Genomic DNA, 15,344 nt, shown 5'->3' on the forward strand with positions numbered 1-15,344 from the left:
TCCACTCTTGCTTGTTGCAGACTCCTCTTTATAGCCCCATTTCTTAAGGTTGGCTCTGCAACTCGTAGTGCCAGAGCACAGCCTGTTCAGCACCTTCCAGTTGCCCAGTCTTCCGTGTGCCCAGGAGGGAGTTTCTCATGTGGTATCAGCCACTGGTTGAAGTTCTGCCACTTTTGGACTCTCACTTGCTGAGGTGTTCCTGTGAGTATCTCTGTAGATCTTAGGAAGCTGTTTCTTGATTTAAGTCATTGGCATGCTTGCTGATAGCTGAACAGAGGATGGACTGGAGATGTCCATGCCTTGGTCTTTTAATTGCTGGCTGCTATTTCCTGTCAGGTGTCAGGTGGTGCAATACCAACTAAACAGTATTATTTCTCCATCTGTGTTGGGCGTAGACATCCTGTGATAATGCAGAATGTCTCATTAAGAACCACATCCACTGTTTTAATGTGCTCAGATGTATTCCATACTGGACATGAGTACTCAACAGCAAATTGTAACTTTTAAAAGTGTAACTCCAGCCATACACACACGCACGCTCTTTGGATAGCATAGCGAAGGGTTAACACCCCTGTGATGTTAGTTTTCTATCTGTGCCCCTGTTCAGAATATTTCTCCTCACTTTCTGTTCCTGTGATAATTGAATTTTGAAAAATTTGACTTGTTGCGGAAACAAGGATTGGTGTTAAACCTTCAGTTGAGTTACCTTTTCCCCATGATAACTCTTTCAGAAGGGAATTTTTCCCTTCTTAGGGTTAGATTTCTCTCACTTCCTGTTGTCTTAACCCCATTTGTAACTATGAGTCATTTGTAAGTCAGATGTTTGTAACTCGGGGACCTTACAATACTACAACTCCCATGATTCCATTGCATTCAAACATGGCAGTTAAAATGGTTTCAAACTGTATTAATTCTACAGTGTAGTTGCATCTTAGTAAGAAATTTATCCTCATCAGCATGGAGGTTCTTTATTTTTTTCTATATCTATGTATGTAATTCTGTTGAATTATATTTTTCTTTAAAAGCATAATAAGGAGGTTGTGGACAGTCTGAAAACTTATCTCTGGAATTCATTGCCACCCTGTGTTATTATGGGCACCAGAATGTGTGATTCCATTATTATAAGTATCTGTGGCAGCCAAATGGAGTCATGCTTCCATTTTCAGAGGCCTGATAAAGAACACCTACTAGCTACCTCATATTAGTGTCAAAGAAGTCACCTTCAATAATGGTGATTATTTACTGCCTAAGTCCAGCCACCTCTCTTCCCTATCCAATTTTTCTATTTTGAATGTAAATCTCAGTTTATCAAGTAATAAATTACCACCGTGTCTTATGATTGGGAAAAAAATGAATTATGTATTTGCACTTAATCAGAAATCTGTGTAGGAGAAATGATGGTAAAAATCCTTCTTTACAACTTTTGCAGATGACCAGTTCACCAAGTGTTTACAGACACCTTGTGTTATGTTACCACTTCATCAATGTTTGTTTATATTCAGCCCGTGTTTTCTGCTAGTCTCTTAACCCCGGCTTCCTTCTGGATTCCTTTCTCTCCTTCTGTTAAGTCGGTTCTTCCGCATCTCCCTCCCTTTTCCTCTTCCCATGGCCTCCATCATCCCCTGACAGTGTGTTTCATTCATTGTCTTCTCTTTAGTGAGACCGGAGATACTTGTCAAATCTAAGGAAGCTTTCCCGCTTGTGTTATGCTTATAAAGTGCCATGTAAATTTACGACGCTATAACAAGTGATTGCTATTACTGCCTTAAATAACAATTGATAGGTTTATGGGGCATGTTTTAAAATATTACCTCCCTCTGCTAGCAGGTGATAACCCATTTTCCCTTCCTTTTCTATATGTTAAGCCTTGGTATATAGGTTGTTATTGCCAGACAGAAAAAGGAGTAAGGGCTGTTTGTAATGTCACTACACAAAAGGCTGCTACTAAATATGTAGTATGGATGTCACAGGGAGTAAAGGGGTTTTCAAATTGGATTGGCCAAACTGCTTGTACGTTTCCAGGGTCATGTGGCCAGGAGGTGTTGAAATGATTATTTAACAAATCCATCTAAAGTCATGTGGAATCTGGGATTCACTATATGCTGAGCAATCAATAGTAGGCATTTGAGACCAGTCATATCACTGCATTAGCAGGTATTTCATCCCTTGAGTTGTGTATGTAATGGTAGTATAAGTATAACCCTATCCATTAGCCCTGTGCCTATCAGTATGCAGTAATCATATCAGTAACCCTATCCATTTGGAGTTTAGTAGTATGAGGCCAGTTATATAACTCTCAGACTTTTTGCCTGAGTTTCCCTGTTTCTCTTTCCCATTCACACCTAATTTCCCCCCTTTGTATTATTTCTGTTGTATTGCAAGCCTGTCATCAGGGGATTGTCTCTTTAAAGAGCTTAGCAAATGTTCGGCATTTAATAAATTCATCATCAGGAAGAGCAATAACTATATAGAACTTTAGATGGTTTAGAGTGCTTCACATACATTATCTCGGTCAGTCCTTACAATAATCTGGTACAGTAGATAAGTAATTATATTGCCAATAGGGACAGAGCCTTGGAGATCAAGGGAGATAATGAGGGAATACAAATCACTCATAATAATAATCACTGTGGGGTCTTCATCTACAGAGTAAATCCAGCTTCATGACTTATCCTGCACACATTCAGTCTTGCAAAGTCAAAAGCTACATCAGCTTTGATCCTCAAGTCTTCCTTTGGTGGCATATCCCATGTGTACGTTTATTAATTTATTATGAGACATGTGTTGAGATCACCTTTAGTACCCTGGTGGGCCAAGAGGAAATAAATAAATACCTTAAAGAAAAAAAGGGAAAAAGAATGAATGATCATTTTTTAAATTTAAATGCCCCTCTTCACCTTATCAAAAAATCCCACAAACAGCTACAGGGACATTTTGTTGGTGATAGTGTGGACATGGAACAGTAGGCAGATTAAGAAGAATTAGCTTTTCCGGAAACCATCAGAAGGTTTTTCAGAACATGTCTAACTGTAAAAAGTGTATTTGTACCTACAATATTTTTTATAAATTCCCTTCTAAATATTTTATTAGCACGCACACATCTTGCAAACATAAAATAATATTAAATGGCTACTGCAACGTTTACATACTACTACACACTATGCTACATATTCCGTAGGAAGCGATAACATTATTTTCCCTCCCTTGATCAGAGGCTACATTTTGTATATTTAAACTGCCTTTATGTGCTATCTTCTACTACTTACATTCTACTATCTATTGAAAGGCAAAGTTGTACCTTTTCTCCATTGTTACATGTGTCTTCACAAAGTAACAAATGTATCAGAATCTTCTGAAAATTGACCAAAGATTTTTCTTTGTGCAACATTGTTAATTTGTCCATTTCTGCTAATTAATACATTTTAACCACTCAGTCTTTTTTTGTTGGTGCAATTGAGTCTTTGAATACATTATTATTATTATTATTATTATTATTATTATTACTTTATTTGTACCCCGCTAGCATCTCCCGAAGGACTCGATGCGGCTTACATAGGCCAAGGCCTCAAAACACAATACAACAATACAGTATGTAAAAAATTCTTGGAGGTGTAATCATATATTGAAGCATTCTTCCATATTTCTTCTCCAACTGATTTTTGAATATTCCAAATAATATTACCCCCTGGCATTCTATAATGAAATATCACATCAGTTTAAAACTATAGAAGAGGGCAACTAATGCCTGAAATGCTCTAATATTTTTAAAATAAATGTTTTAGGATTGGTAGCCCTAGATATTTATATTTTTATTTTTGAAATTCTGAAATTTGTTTTGCAAGTAAAACAAAAATTATACTGTGCCATGACTGGCTTCCTATATTTATTAGGCTTTTTTTCTTTCTTATTCCATAGAAGATGAGCTTGACTTTCCCCCTCCTTTTGATGAAGACGATGCTGGAAATGCAGAGAAGACAAGTGAGTGATCTGCACTTAGTGCAGCTGTCATAGTTTTGCATAGTTTTTAGAGACCAAATATATACTTTTTAGGGCTGGGCAACCACGGAAAAATTTGTTTCTAAACTCGATTCATTTTTTGGGGTTTTTTGCGTTTCGATATTTAAAAGAATTCTGAAATTTTTCTTTAAAAAAGTTCTATATTTACGAAATTTTGTAAAATTACGAAACGAATACGAAACGAATATGAATCGATTCGTTAATGGCGGACGCGACCGCGCAATACGCTAAAAAACCTCCATATGGGACAGGGGGAACTTCTGAAGCTTCCCTCTCCCTCTGTTGTTGACTGTTGGTGTGATATTTATAATTTTTTTTCACTGATTAAACAAACAACAGCTATAAAACTTGCCCCAGACATGCAGAAATAATAACGAAACGATTTCGAAACGATTTCGAAACGAATATGAACCGAATACGAAGCAATTATGAAATGAATTGAAAAATTTGTTTCGTTTTTTAGATGCTCCTGAATGGTTCGTTATCGCTTCGTAACAAAAAAAATAACGAATTTTTAACGAATTACGAAATTACGAAACAAAACCGCCCAGCCCTAATACTTTCCCTTAACCATCACACCAAACTGAGAGCCTGAATAGATGGAGTGTTTCTTTAATTCTGGCACAGGATATTAGCATGTTGTAGAACTGAAAATGTGAAAGTAAGTGTACAGTGGTTTGAGTGTTGGGTTACAGCTCTGAAGATTTGACTTTAAATACCCACTCAGCCATGGAAACCTCTTGGGTGACCTTGGGCAAGTTACAATTTTTCAGCATCAGAAAAGGCACCCTCCCTCAACAAATCTGACCAAGAAAACCCTGTGATAGGTTCACCTTAGGGTTGTCATGAATTGTAAAATGACTTGAAAACAAACAATCACAGTAACAAGAATTTAAACATGTAAGAGAGACGTAGACTTTCAGCAATCAGTGATATCTTCTTAGCATATCAATCTACTGAAAAGACTTTTAGAAAGAATCTACCCTATAGAATTCAAGCAAACAGAAGGCAGTAAAGAGGAAAGAGCAACCATGAAGCCAGAAAAGCAAATCAAGAAAAGTTCAAGAATAGAAAACTGAAAGGTCAAGGAAAGAAGGAATCGGATGGAGAAGTACTGCAAAAGCAATAAAGGACAGAAGGAGAGACACAACCACCTCTTCTAAAAAGATAAGACAACAAGGAAGATTTGTTGCCAGGAAAGCTGGCCCTCCCTTTCATCACCTACAGGGAACTTGCCCTTCCAGAGTATTTAGGAAGGGAGCCCTCATCTTCCTCATCTTTTCCTTCAGATTTCAAGCCATGGAAGAGCAAATGGAAAGCCTGTTTCCTGGACTGTCCCAGGACACACCTATCCACCAGCCTCCCTCTCTCACTTCACCAGTCCACCTGCTTCTCTCCATGCCAAAGCTTGTGGGCCTGGTCCAGGAAAGAGGCACTTAGGTGGAGCTGCATTGAGCTTCCTGCAATTCTGGGTGTTGTCTTTTCCTTGCAGCACAGGAAAGAGCTGCACACAAAAAAACCTGATTCACAAAGGTCATGTCTAACATCTTCATGGGAACCGAAAAGATAATTGTCATTTCTATATTAAGATTTTGGGGAAGTCTGGACAAACTTTACAAAGACATTGTATTACTGGACTTAATTTATATCAAAATAGGTACTATGGTCATATGACCTAGGAGGTGTCTATGAACCATGCTGGCTCTTCAGCTCAGAAATGAAGATGAGCACCACCCCTGGACATGACTAGACTTAATGTCAAGGGGAAACCTTTACCTTTACTAGGTACTATCGCTCAAACCTGACAAAAGCTATCCAAAGGTACTCTCTATGAGCACATGGTTGTGACTGATTCCCTCTTCAGGTTGGTACCTCCGAAGTTCCAAATCTTGAGTCCCTGTCTCTTACTTTGCCCCTGTCCCCCTCCAGATCCTCCCTGATTCTGGTGCTAGAGCCATAAGTTAATTCTTATATGGATCAGTGGATTATTCTGTGGGTTCACTGCGAGATGCTCTCTCAAAACCAAACAGACACAGCTGTAAAAGTTGCCAGGCGAAGTGGGTCACTTCCCCTGGCCTTTAGGATGAGGCCCTCTTGTTCACTCTACACTGTTATAGCTCTATTGTTCCGCTTTAACTGTTGTGACAATGTTCTGGGGAATTATAGGGTTTGTAGTTTAATGAGGGCTAGGGTCTCTCTAGCTGAGAATTCAAAATGCTCCTCCCTAAACTGCAAATCTTGGGTTTCCCTATGATCTTGCCTTGGCAGGCAATGTGGAATAATAGCACTATAACAGTGTAGTGTGATAAGGCCCTTATTCTATGTAGGCGTATGCTACTGACATTGTTCTCTAAGATCCCTTTGCATACTAATATGTCCTATCTCTGTTACAGATTTTGCCTACCTCTCGGCTAATCCTTCTCTGGGCTATACTTTCGCTATCTTTAGGTCACCTTTCCCCATCTACCTTCTATCAGAGGCAAGCCTCCATTTGTATCCTCCCTGAGATGTATGAATGGAGTGCAGTTTATTCTGTACTAAGGAAATATACCCCGAGGTGGTATTTTTCATATTCTCAGAACAGATTCGCTTTGTATGATTCCTTTTTTCGAGGCCAAACATCAGCACAGCAAGTAGTTTTTTAAGTCAGATCCTTCTTGAAATAAACACTGTGCTGATGAATTCACCTGAATAAGCTCGAGGTTCCTTTTCCACACTTCTTCCCCACACTATCACTTTTAAAAATGATTTTAATGGGTTCTATTATCCTTTTATTGTTATTTTATGTTATTATATCCATGTAAATCACCTTAAATTAAAGAAGGGACACTATATGAGCAAATTATTGTAATCATCTTCATTTCTTTTTTCTCTCAAACACTTCCTTAACCGCATGAAGTAGATTTTAATTGTTTAGCAGCTCGAGTTTAGCAACTCTTCCCTTCTCTTTTAAATTGCAAAGAACTGAAATCTATTAAGGAACTTTGCTGTCTGGAGTGAGGGGAAGAGGTGTGTGTACTTTAACTAGATCATCAATGATTTCACATGAAACAAGAGTTTAGTCAACACTAAAAGCTCTTGTTCGGATACAGTTCGACCCTCATATCTGCGGGACCTGTACCTGCAGTTTCATTCGACAAAATATGTCATCTCTAAACATTTTCAAGGTCCTCCAGCACAATTCCATTATATTCCTGGGCTGGAAGTCCTTTATACAGATATATGAAATTGCTATTAGACACAGTTTCATGTATCCACACAGAACCTTGGAACATATCACTGCGGATACAGGGGTTGTACTAAATAATAATCATCATCATCTTTATTTATACTCCACCACCATCTCCCCAAAGGGGACTTGGAGTGGCTTTCATGAGGCCAAGCCCGGCAATACATTACAGCAAAATGAAATACAGAACAACAAGAAATAAAAGCACAATAGAATAAATAAAACATTCAAGTAAAATAAACAGTCTAAAATAACGTAACGAAGAATCAAACACAGTGGGCGGGCCAAATGCACAACATAAAATGATAAAACTTTGGATGAGATAGCAGTGTAAAAGTATATTTGTGAGGGGTGTGGGGAACAGTGGTGTTAGCCTTCAGTAGAGGCAAGAACTTATCTTGAGATAAGTTCTTGTCTTTAGTTCAACCAGCATTTGCTCCTCAGTTGCTTCCATGATAGCAGCAGAATCTAGAATGGCTATCATTATTCTCATCATTTCATTGAAGAGTCTGAATAACATGTTTCAAACCTATAACTTTCTGGTGATTTTTTCTGACCTCCCATTCTACCCACCATCCACCCCCATAACCAATTTGTGGCATTTCTCCCTCTTAAAATGCAGTTGCAGTGCCAACCTGTCTAGTGTGGACTGGCAAAGGGCTATTGCCTTTAATTAGAAGCTTCCTCTTTGCATCTTCTGTCTCTGATTGCTTCCTCAGCAGGATTACTGCTCTTTAATTGGTCCTTAATTTGTTGGTTCTTCTTCTCCACACAGGGAGGCTTTAATTATTGATTGTTATTCGGTTTTTATATTGCAAAATAGTGCTATTTCACCATTTTTTAAAAAGAGAAGCAAATAATGGGTGAAAATCAATACTTAATCTCTTTTCTTAAGTGTGTTCATGTGTTTGCATGGGGCTTAAAACTGAGGATGGGGACATGAATTTGTACATTGAAGCATGCTGTGGCGCAAGTGTGGTTACAAAGCTCACATGAGCCAAAACTCTGATAAGAATAGGGTTCTGATCACAGGAGCTTTGTAAGCACAACTTTAATTCTAGGCGTACTTAGGTCTCTTGAGGGAACAGACAATAAGAGAGGCTGTTATGTGAACAGGAACAGGCTAAATAAGGCCCATTTCAGACTTTGCAAATTTGATTATGGCATATCTTCATCCTATAGAATTCTGGGATTTGTAGTCTTGTGAGACACTCAGAATTCTCTGTCAGCGGGCTCTACTGTCACCAAACGACAGTTCATAGGATGACATAGGACAGGGCTTCTTAAGCCTTTTCCACTTCTGGCCCATTTCTGCCCTAGAATTTTTTTTCCATTACCCCTTTCCTCCCGAGAAATGTATATATGATCCTGGCTATATATACCGTAAATACTCAAGTATAAGCCAGCTTGAATATAAGCCAAGGTACCTAATTTTACCACAAAAAAACTGGAAAAACATATTGACATGAGAATAAGCTGAAAGTGAGAAATGCAGCAGCTACAGGTAAATTTCAAAATAAAAATAGATACCAATAAAATTACATTAATTGAGGCATCTGTAGGTTAAATGTTTTTGAATATTTACATAAAACTGCAATTTAAGATAAGACTGTCCAACTCTGATTAAACCATTATTCTAATCTTCTTCAATGTAAATGTGCTTACATATCCTTCCAATAATAATAGAGTAAAATAATAAATGTAACCAAAAATAATAGAGTAAAATAATGAAAATGTAAGAAGTAGAAGAGCAAAATAATAAATGTAATAAAAAATAATATAAATAACAGAATAAAATAATAAATAACCTCAACTTGAGTATATGCTGAAGGGAGAATTTTCAACCTAAAAGGGGGGCTGAAAAACTAGGCTTATATTCAAGTATATACTCATTCTCTCTCCTTCTCTCTCTGTCTCTCTCTCTCTCTCTCTCTCTCTCTCTCTCTATATATATATATATATATGCATACACACACACACACAAAACATTTACTGATAATAAATCAGTTTTTGCAAAGCTTGCTAAGGAGGCTGATTTTCCTTTTTATGAAGTACAGCTGAAGCATTTTCTCCAGAGTCCACTGTAGACACTGCAGGTCATTGATAACAGATTCGAGTAGATGTCTAGATGGTGTACAGAAACCCTTTTTCTTGACAAAATTTTGACTACCCAAACATTGAGCTAAGGGTCAGGACCACAGTTTAAGCAGCAGTGACATAGGATGTAGCCATGGCAGACAAAGTGGTTGCTCAGGTAAAAAGGGGCCTGTTACAGAACAGTTATGGAAAGAGCCACAGAAAGGAGCTACTAGAAGGAAGTCTTCAATTAAAATTGCAAAGGTTGTTTGTTGCACAGGAATACTTATTGGCTCAGCAACTCTAAAGTGGTTTCATGTAGATACAAGCTGAATTGCTCCCATTAACAGTCAGTTACATTGTTAGAAAAGTATGAGTCTGAAATTGGCTTCTAGTTCCTTCAGAACTGCATTAGCAACCTGAATAAGGAAATTTATACACATCTGCATTCAAAATTATCATCTCTCCATTTATTTTATAGGTCACGCCCCTCCCCCCCCCTCCCCCCAGTTCCTTTATTGATAGCTGTACTAATTGTAATGAGATTTCAATCTTCAGGCAAAGAAAGAGAAGATTTACAGTTGAAACACTAAAGGTATTCTTGTAGGGATTGTGCTTCACTTCTTGGAAGGGGATATGTGATTTGGAAAAGCGCAATGTTTACATTAAGACAAAAAGATGTGTAAGGTGCTTATAAAGTTCTATATTTCATAAGGAACTAGGAACCAACTACAGCCTTCTAGACAACACCTCAAATTAGTTGTTTAGTATACAGTCAAATTTGAGCAGCAGCTAGGGGTGGTGAAATTAAAAATCCAAACAGAAGGGAGGAAAAGTGGTGTGACTCCTGAATCTACCCACTTATGGTTGCCTAGTAATGAGTCCTACACTTGATGCTTTTTTAGATCGCAACTTCTGAGCCCTGAGCAAATTTTTAATTTTCTGCATGAGCTCCTTTGCTCTCTCTTCCCAGTTTTGCAAATCAGCCCTTGTTCCCTTTTCAATATCTCACACAAAAGACACAGACCTACTTTCTCTTAAGTACTGTTACCAGGATATGTGGTCTCCCCTCTGTCATTATCTGTTTCTACAAATGCCCCATGCCTATTTAGACAATCTAAAACTAGCCACATCAATCCTTCCCCCACCCCAGTCATGAAGTCCCCTCACACTCAAATCAAAACAGGTCCATCCATTCCTCCTCCCTTGTCTTATTTATCTCTTCTTCTGTAGCATAGCAAAGACTTCAGTAATAGCAATTAATTTGCCCTAACTTCTGAATAAAAAAAATTACAACTAAGGAACACATTAGTAAAGAGCCCTAGAAATCTTGCCAAAGAAACAGTAGTTACGATACCCTTGTGGAAAAGATAAATTACTAATGCATGTATTTCAGTATTCCGATGCACAGTTCATTATCTTGTGAGACATTTGATATTTTGGAAGCAATTCTCTAGTTCTCATGAGTCCAGGAAAGTTCTGTTAAGAGAAATTTTGGAACTTTATTTTTAAAAGTAATTCACAATTTCTGGTTCTCTCTTGTTAGTTTTAAATAGTTTGTTAACTTTTTAACAAACTTGGGAGGATAGTTTCATTTTTTTAAATAGAAAAATGTCCAAAAAAATCCTACTTCAATTTCAACAGTATTTCAGGAGTGAATGTGAACACAGCAAAGAAAAGGAAACGTTATAGCATTATCACATAAATTATTTTTTATTCTCGTTACTCTGATTTTGCCCCTGAAAACAAAACACCAATTCATATAATTGTAATTCCTATAATGTGTTATTTCTGAATTCTGTGAAAGCATTTGGATAGAATCTGATGAATACGTAAAGACAGACATCATTGCAGCTGCTAGGGAAGTGTATTCGCTGACATTTAAAAATATATACAGTCATCTTTTTTTCAAAATCAAAACATGATTTTTAATGCTTCAGATATTATTATTATTATTATTATTATTATTCTGTTTTTTCTCCCTCGAAGAGATTCAGAGCTGTGAAACAATACAATCTACCATTTAAAACCTAAAATCTAGAAAATTTAAAATAGAATTAAATCTAGTACTGTGTAAAGATGAATAATTAAAAACATTAAAACCAATGTAAAAGACATTAACCAGCGCACAACTGACACGCTAACTCTTGACCACAGCTTCTTAAACTGTTTTTTTCTAAATGCCACCTAGTGGCTGTTTTAGATATTTACATGAATCTGTTATGCAGTATTTACTGTGGAGTCTGCAAAAGATGCTTCAGCTGTACTTCATAAAAAGGAAAATCACTCTGTTTAGCAAGCCTTGCAAGTGCTGATTTATTACCAGGAAATGTTTTGCTTGTATATCTATTCCATATATCTATTTACCTGGAGCCACATAAAAAAATTTCAGGCCAAAATAGGGTCCCAAGTTAAGAAGCCCTGCTCTAGACTACTGGGTGCCTTGGTCTAGAAAAAAATATCTCTAAAGAAAGAAGACAAAAATAGATGTGTCCAGAAGTACACTGCAGAATAAATGATAGCACTTTAATGTCATGGCTCAATGCTACTGAATCATGGGACTTGTAATTTGGTGACGCACCAGCAGACTTTGGCAGAGAAGACTAAAGTCATGTCATGTTGCATTCATTCTACTGTGTATATGCACCCTAAGTGTCTCAGACTGGACCTAAACGGTCCCACAATCCAGCTCTAGAATGCCGACCAACTGCATTGAACTGGATCACATGAGTCTACAATGCCCTATACCCATATCATTGCAGTCAAGCCACATTCCGAAATATGTACAGTCCTCTTGATAGATCAGGATTTATAGGAGAGATCTTCTCTCTTTTTTAAAAACCCAAAGCAGGGTAAATTGCTAGTGTTTTTTAAAAAATAATGAAATTACAGTACATCTCATTTTCCGACTATATCAGTTATCTATGGTTCTGATTGATTTCTAGTTGTGCCAAATGCAATTCAACTTCCCTTAACTAAGAGGTTTTCAAACCTTTGATTCAAAATGGTGCAGTTACTTTAAAAAAGATAATGGTGATTTGTTGTTTATTCGGTTGTGTAAAGTGCTTCCAAATCAACTCTTACTTATTTTGTTGGCACCATTTATTCAGAGGAGGTTTGTCATTGCCATTCCCTTAAGATGAGAAAGTGCGATTGAATAAAAATGCAAGGCATACGAATTAAATCACAGTAAGGAAAACAAATATGATACCATTCATTAAAAGCAGAGTGTTGAGTGGAAAGACCCAGCTAGGATCTGATTCAGAAGCTGTACTTTACTCCAAGGATGGACAAAGTGTGGCCCTCCAGACCTAGTTGAAATGAAATTCCCAGCATCCCTCACTTCTGTCTAGATGTGCCTAGAGCAAACCATGTCTGGAAGACTTCTACTATTCCTGTTCCTACTTTACAGAACACGAAGTGAGTAGGGCCCACTTCAAAATTTGCATTCCCTCTTCTGTTCACAAGTATTTCTAATTTTAACTGTCATGTGCTAAATTGGGAGAAGCTGGCCAATAATTTCCAGTAGTTGGAAAGTGCTATGTTTTGGCTTGCCTTTGGATAGGATTTCCTCACCATCAGTGCTGCTGCTTGCCCCAAACATAAGTCAGTATAAAGCTTAAGTGTTTCTCTTTGATCCGCCATTGTGTGTGGCTGAGTAAATAGGCTTGAAATTGAATGAGGGTGAATTAGTTGATATTAAACCCTGACAGGGCTGAAGTGCTGTTGGTCAATAGAGAGTCTGCCAGAGTATTTAAAATTAGAAGTATTTGTGAACAGAAGAGGGAATGCAAATTTTGAAGAGGGTCCTACTCACTTTGTGTTCTGTAAAGTAGTGACAGGGAATAGGGTGAAGGGCTTGTTTCTGCTTCCTTTCCAGGTTCATAATCTGGGGGTGCTCCATGAATATGTATTTCTCTTAAAATCCCATGTGAGAGCAAATCCAAGAATGGGTTGTTGTAGGTTTTTTAGGCTATATGACCATGTTCTAGAAGCATTCACTCCTGATGTTTCACGTGCATCTATGGCAAGCATCATCAGAAGTTGTGAGGATGCTTGCCATAGATGCAGGTGAAATTTCAGGAGAGAATGCTAATAGAACATGGCCATATAGCCCAAAAAACCTACAACAACCCAGTGATTCCAGCCATAAAAACTTTCAACAATAAATCCAAGAGTATTTTTGGCAGATGTCCATTTTTTCCATGAACCACTTGAAAATTATTGTAATGACCAATTAACACGAAAAATGGAATAAACTTTGTTTTGTCCACAAATCAGTATCACTCCAGGTCCCATGCCAAATGCAAAGAAGGACTCTTTTAACTGGTAAATGTTTAGTGGAAGAGAAAAACAACAAACTATACCAGGACCATCTTATAAAAATGAATAACAGGTCAAAGTGCTAATATTCTGAACTGCTTTTTAACAATGTATGGACCACCTGAACATTTCTCTCAGACCATTGTTCAAGGACCTCTGTTTTCATATTTTCCTAATATATTGTATCTCTCCTTCCTTTCCCTTTCTGTTTGGTTATAGAAGAATTCATGAGAAGTTATGCAAACTACTATCAAAGTCTGTGGGACTGTACTGGTAGCCATCCAGATGAGCTGTCCTTCCAGCGCGGAGATTTGATATATATCATCAGCAAGGTATGTGTGAAATTGACAATTGAATTGAATTAAGCATGACAACTGAATCATTACTTCCAAGCCATGTTTTAACCAAAGACTTCTTCCTCTACAAGGAAATAATAGTAATTTGTTTAATGTTAAAGTATATTGTAAAGCCATGGTAGAAGGAGATCCTTAGTTTGGAAGGAGATCCTTAATAATAATAATAATAATAATAACAACAACAACAACAACAACAACTGTATTTATTATTGTTATTATTGCATTTATTATTTTACTCTATTACTACTGTTATTATTACATTTCCATTATTTTACTCTTATTATTTGAAACACAACAAGATTACTCTGCTGGCTATTGAATTGGATCACACGTCGGACTCTTCCCAATTGCCTAGGATTGTGTAATGTATCGGCGAATAATGCATGCAGATCCCAGTAGGGTGGCCTTTTGCAGCTGACAGATGGCAATTTTGTCAGCACCGATTGTGTTTAGGTGCAGGCCAGGGTCTTTAGGCACTGTATCCAGTGTGCTGATCACCACTGGGACCATCTTTACTGGTTTGTGTCAGAGTCTTTGCAGTTCGATCTTTAAATCCTCGTATTGTGTCATAATAGTAATCTATTATTATTATTACATTTATTATTTTTCTCTATTATTCTTGGAAGGATACATAAGCACATTTACCTTGAAGGAGATTCGAATAATGGTTTAACCTGAGTTGGCCAGTCCTATCTTAAATTACAGTTTTATGTACATATTCAAAAACATTTAACCTACTGATGCCTCAATTAATGTAATTTTATTGGTATTTATTTTTTACTTCGAAATTTACCAGTAGCTACTGCATTTCACACCCTTGGCTTATACTTGAGTCAATACGTTTTCCCAGTTTTTTTGTGGGTTAAGATTAGGTGCCTCGGCTTATATTGGAGTTGGGTTATACTCGAGTAGATACAGTACATGTTCTAGGAAGGGTTCCCCCAAAATGGTACCCTCCATATGGGATCTACTACAACTCACATCATGAAGGTCAGTATGTTAGGAAAGCTGCTACACAGCAGTTTCAGTTCATAGAGAGGAAAAGTGTGCTAGCCAGTCAACTTGGCCAGCCTCTTTCATGAGTCAATTGTCTGCCTGAAATATGTCCCGGGGATTCCATTTGTGTATGGACAATGGTCCCCCAACATACAAGTAAATGTGGAAATATTTCTACAAATTACAATAGGCTGAAAATCACAGATCTAAATTATCCTCATTCTATCTTCTTTCTCTCTCACTTCAAACTCCAGTCTGCTTCCTAGACTCAGAAAGTTGCTTTTGGAAACTTCTTTCCTTACAGCAGAGTTGGTCTCAGTAATAGGTTGAGCATGTGTGTAAATCAC

At 37.4% G+C, this 15,344-nt stretch overlaps 1 protein-coding gene across 1 annotated transcript in view; it reads left to right on the plus strand.

Moving 5' to 3' along the window:
• The window catches only part of SKAP1 (src kinase associated phosphoprotein 1), a 368,343-nt gene that overhangs the window by 300,259 nt on the left and 52,740 nt on the right, over positions 1-15,344 (plus strand). The window contains exons 10-11 of the mRNA XM_067470003.1: positions 3,916-3,978; positions 13,865-13,977. Of these exons, the coding sequence (XP_067326104.1) occupies positions 3,916-3,978; positions 13,865-13,977 (176 nt within the window). The remainder of the gene's footprint in view (positions 1-3,915; positions 3,979-13,864; positions 13,978-15,344) is intronic.

The sequence above is a fragment of the Anolis sagrei genome, chromosome 6, assembly GCF_037176765.1.
Source record: "Anolis sagrei isolate rAnoSag1 chromosome 6, rAnoSag1.mat, whole genome shotgun sequence".
Classification (NCBI taxonomy): domain Eukaryota; kingdom Metazoa; phylum Chordata; class Lepidosauria; order Squamata; family Dactyloidae; genus Anolis; species Anolis sagrei.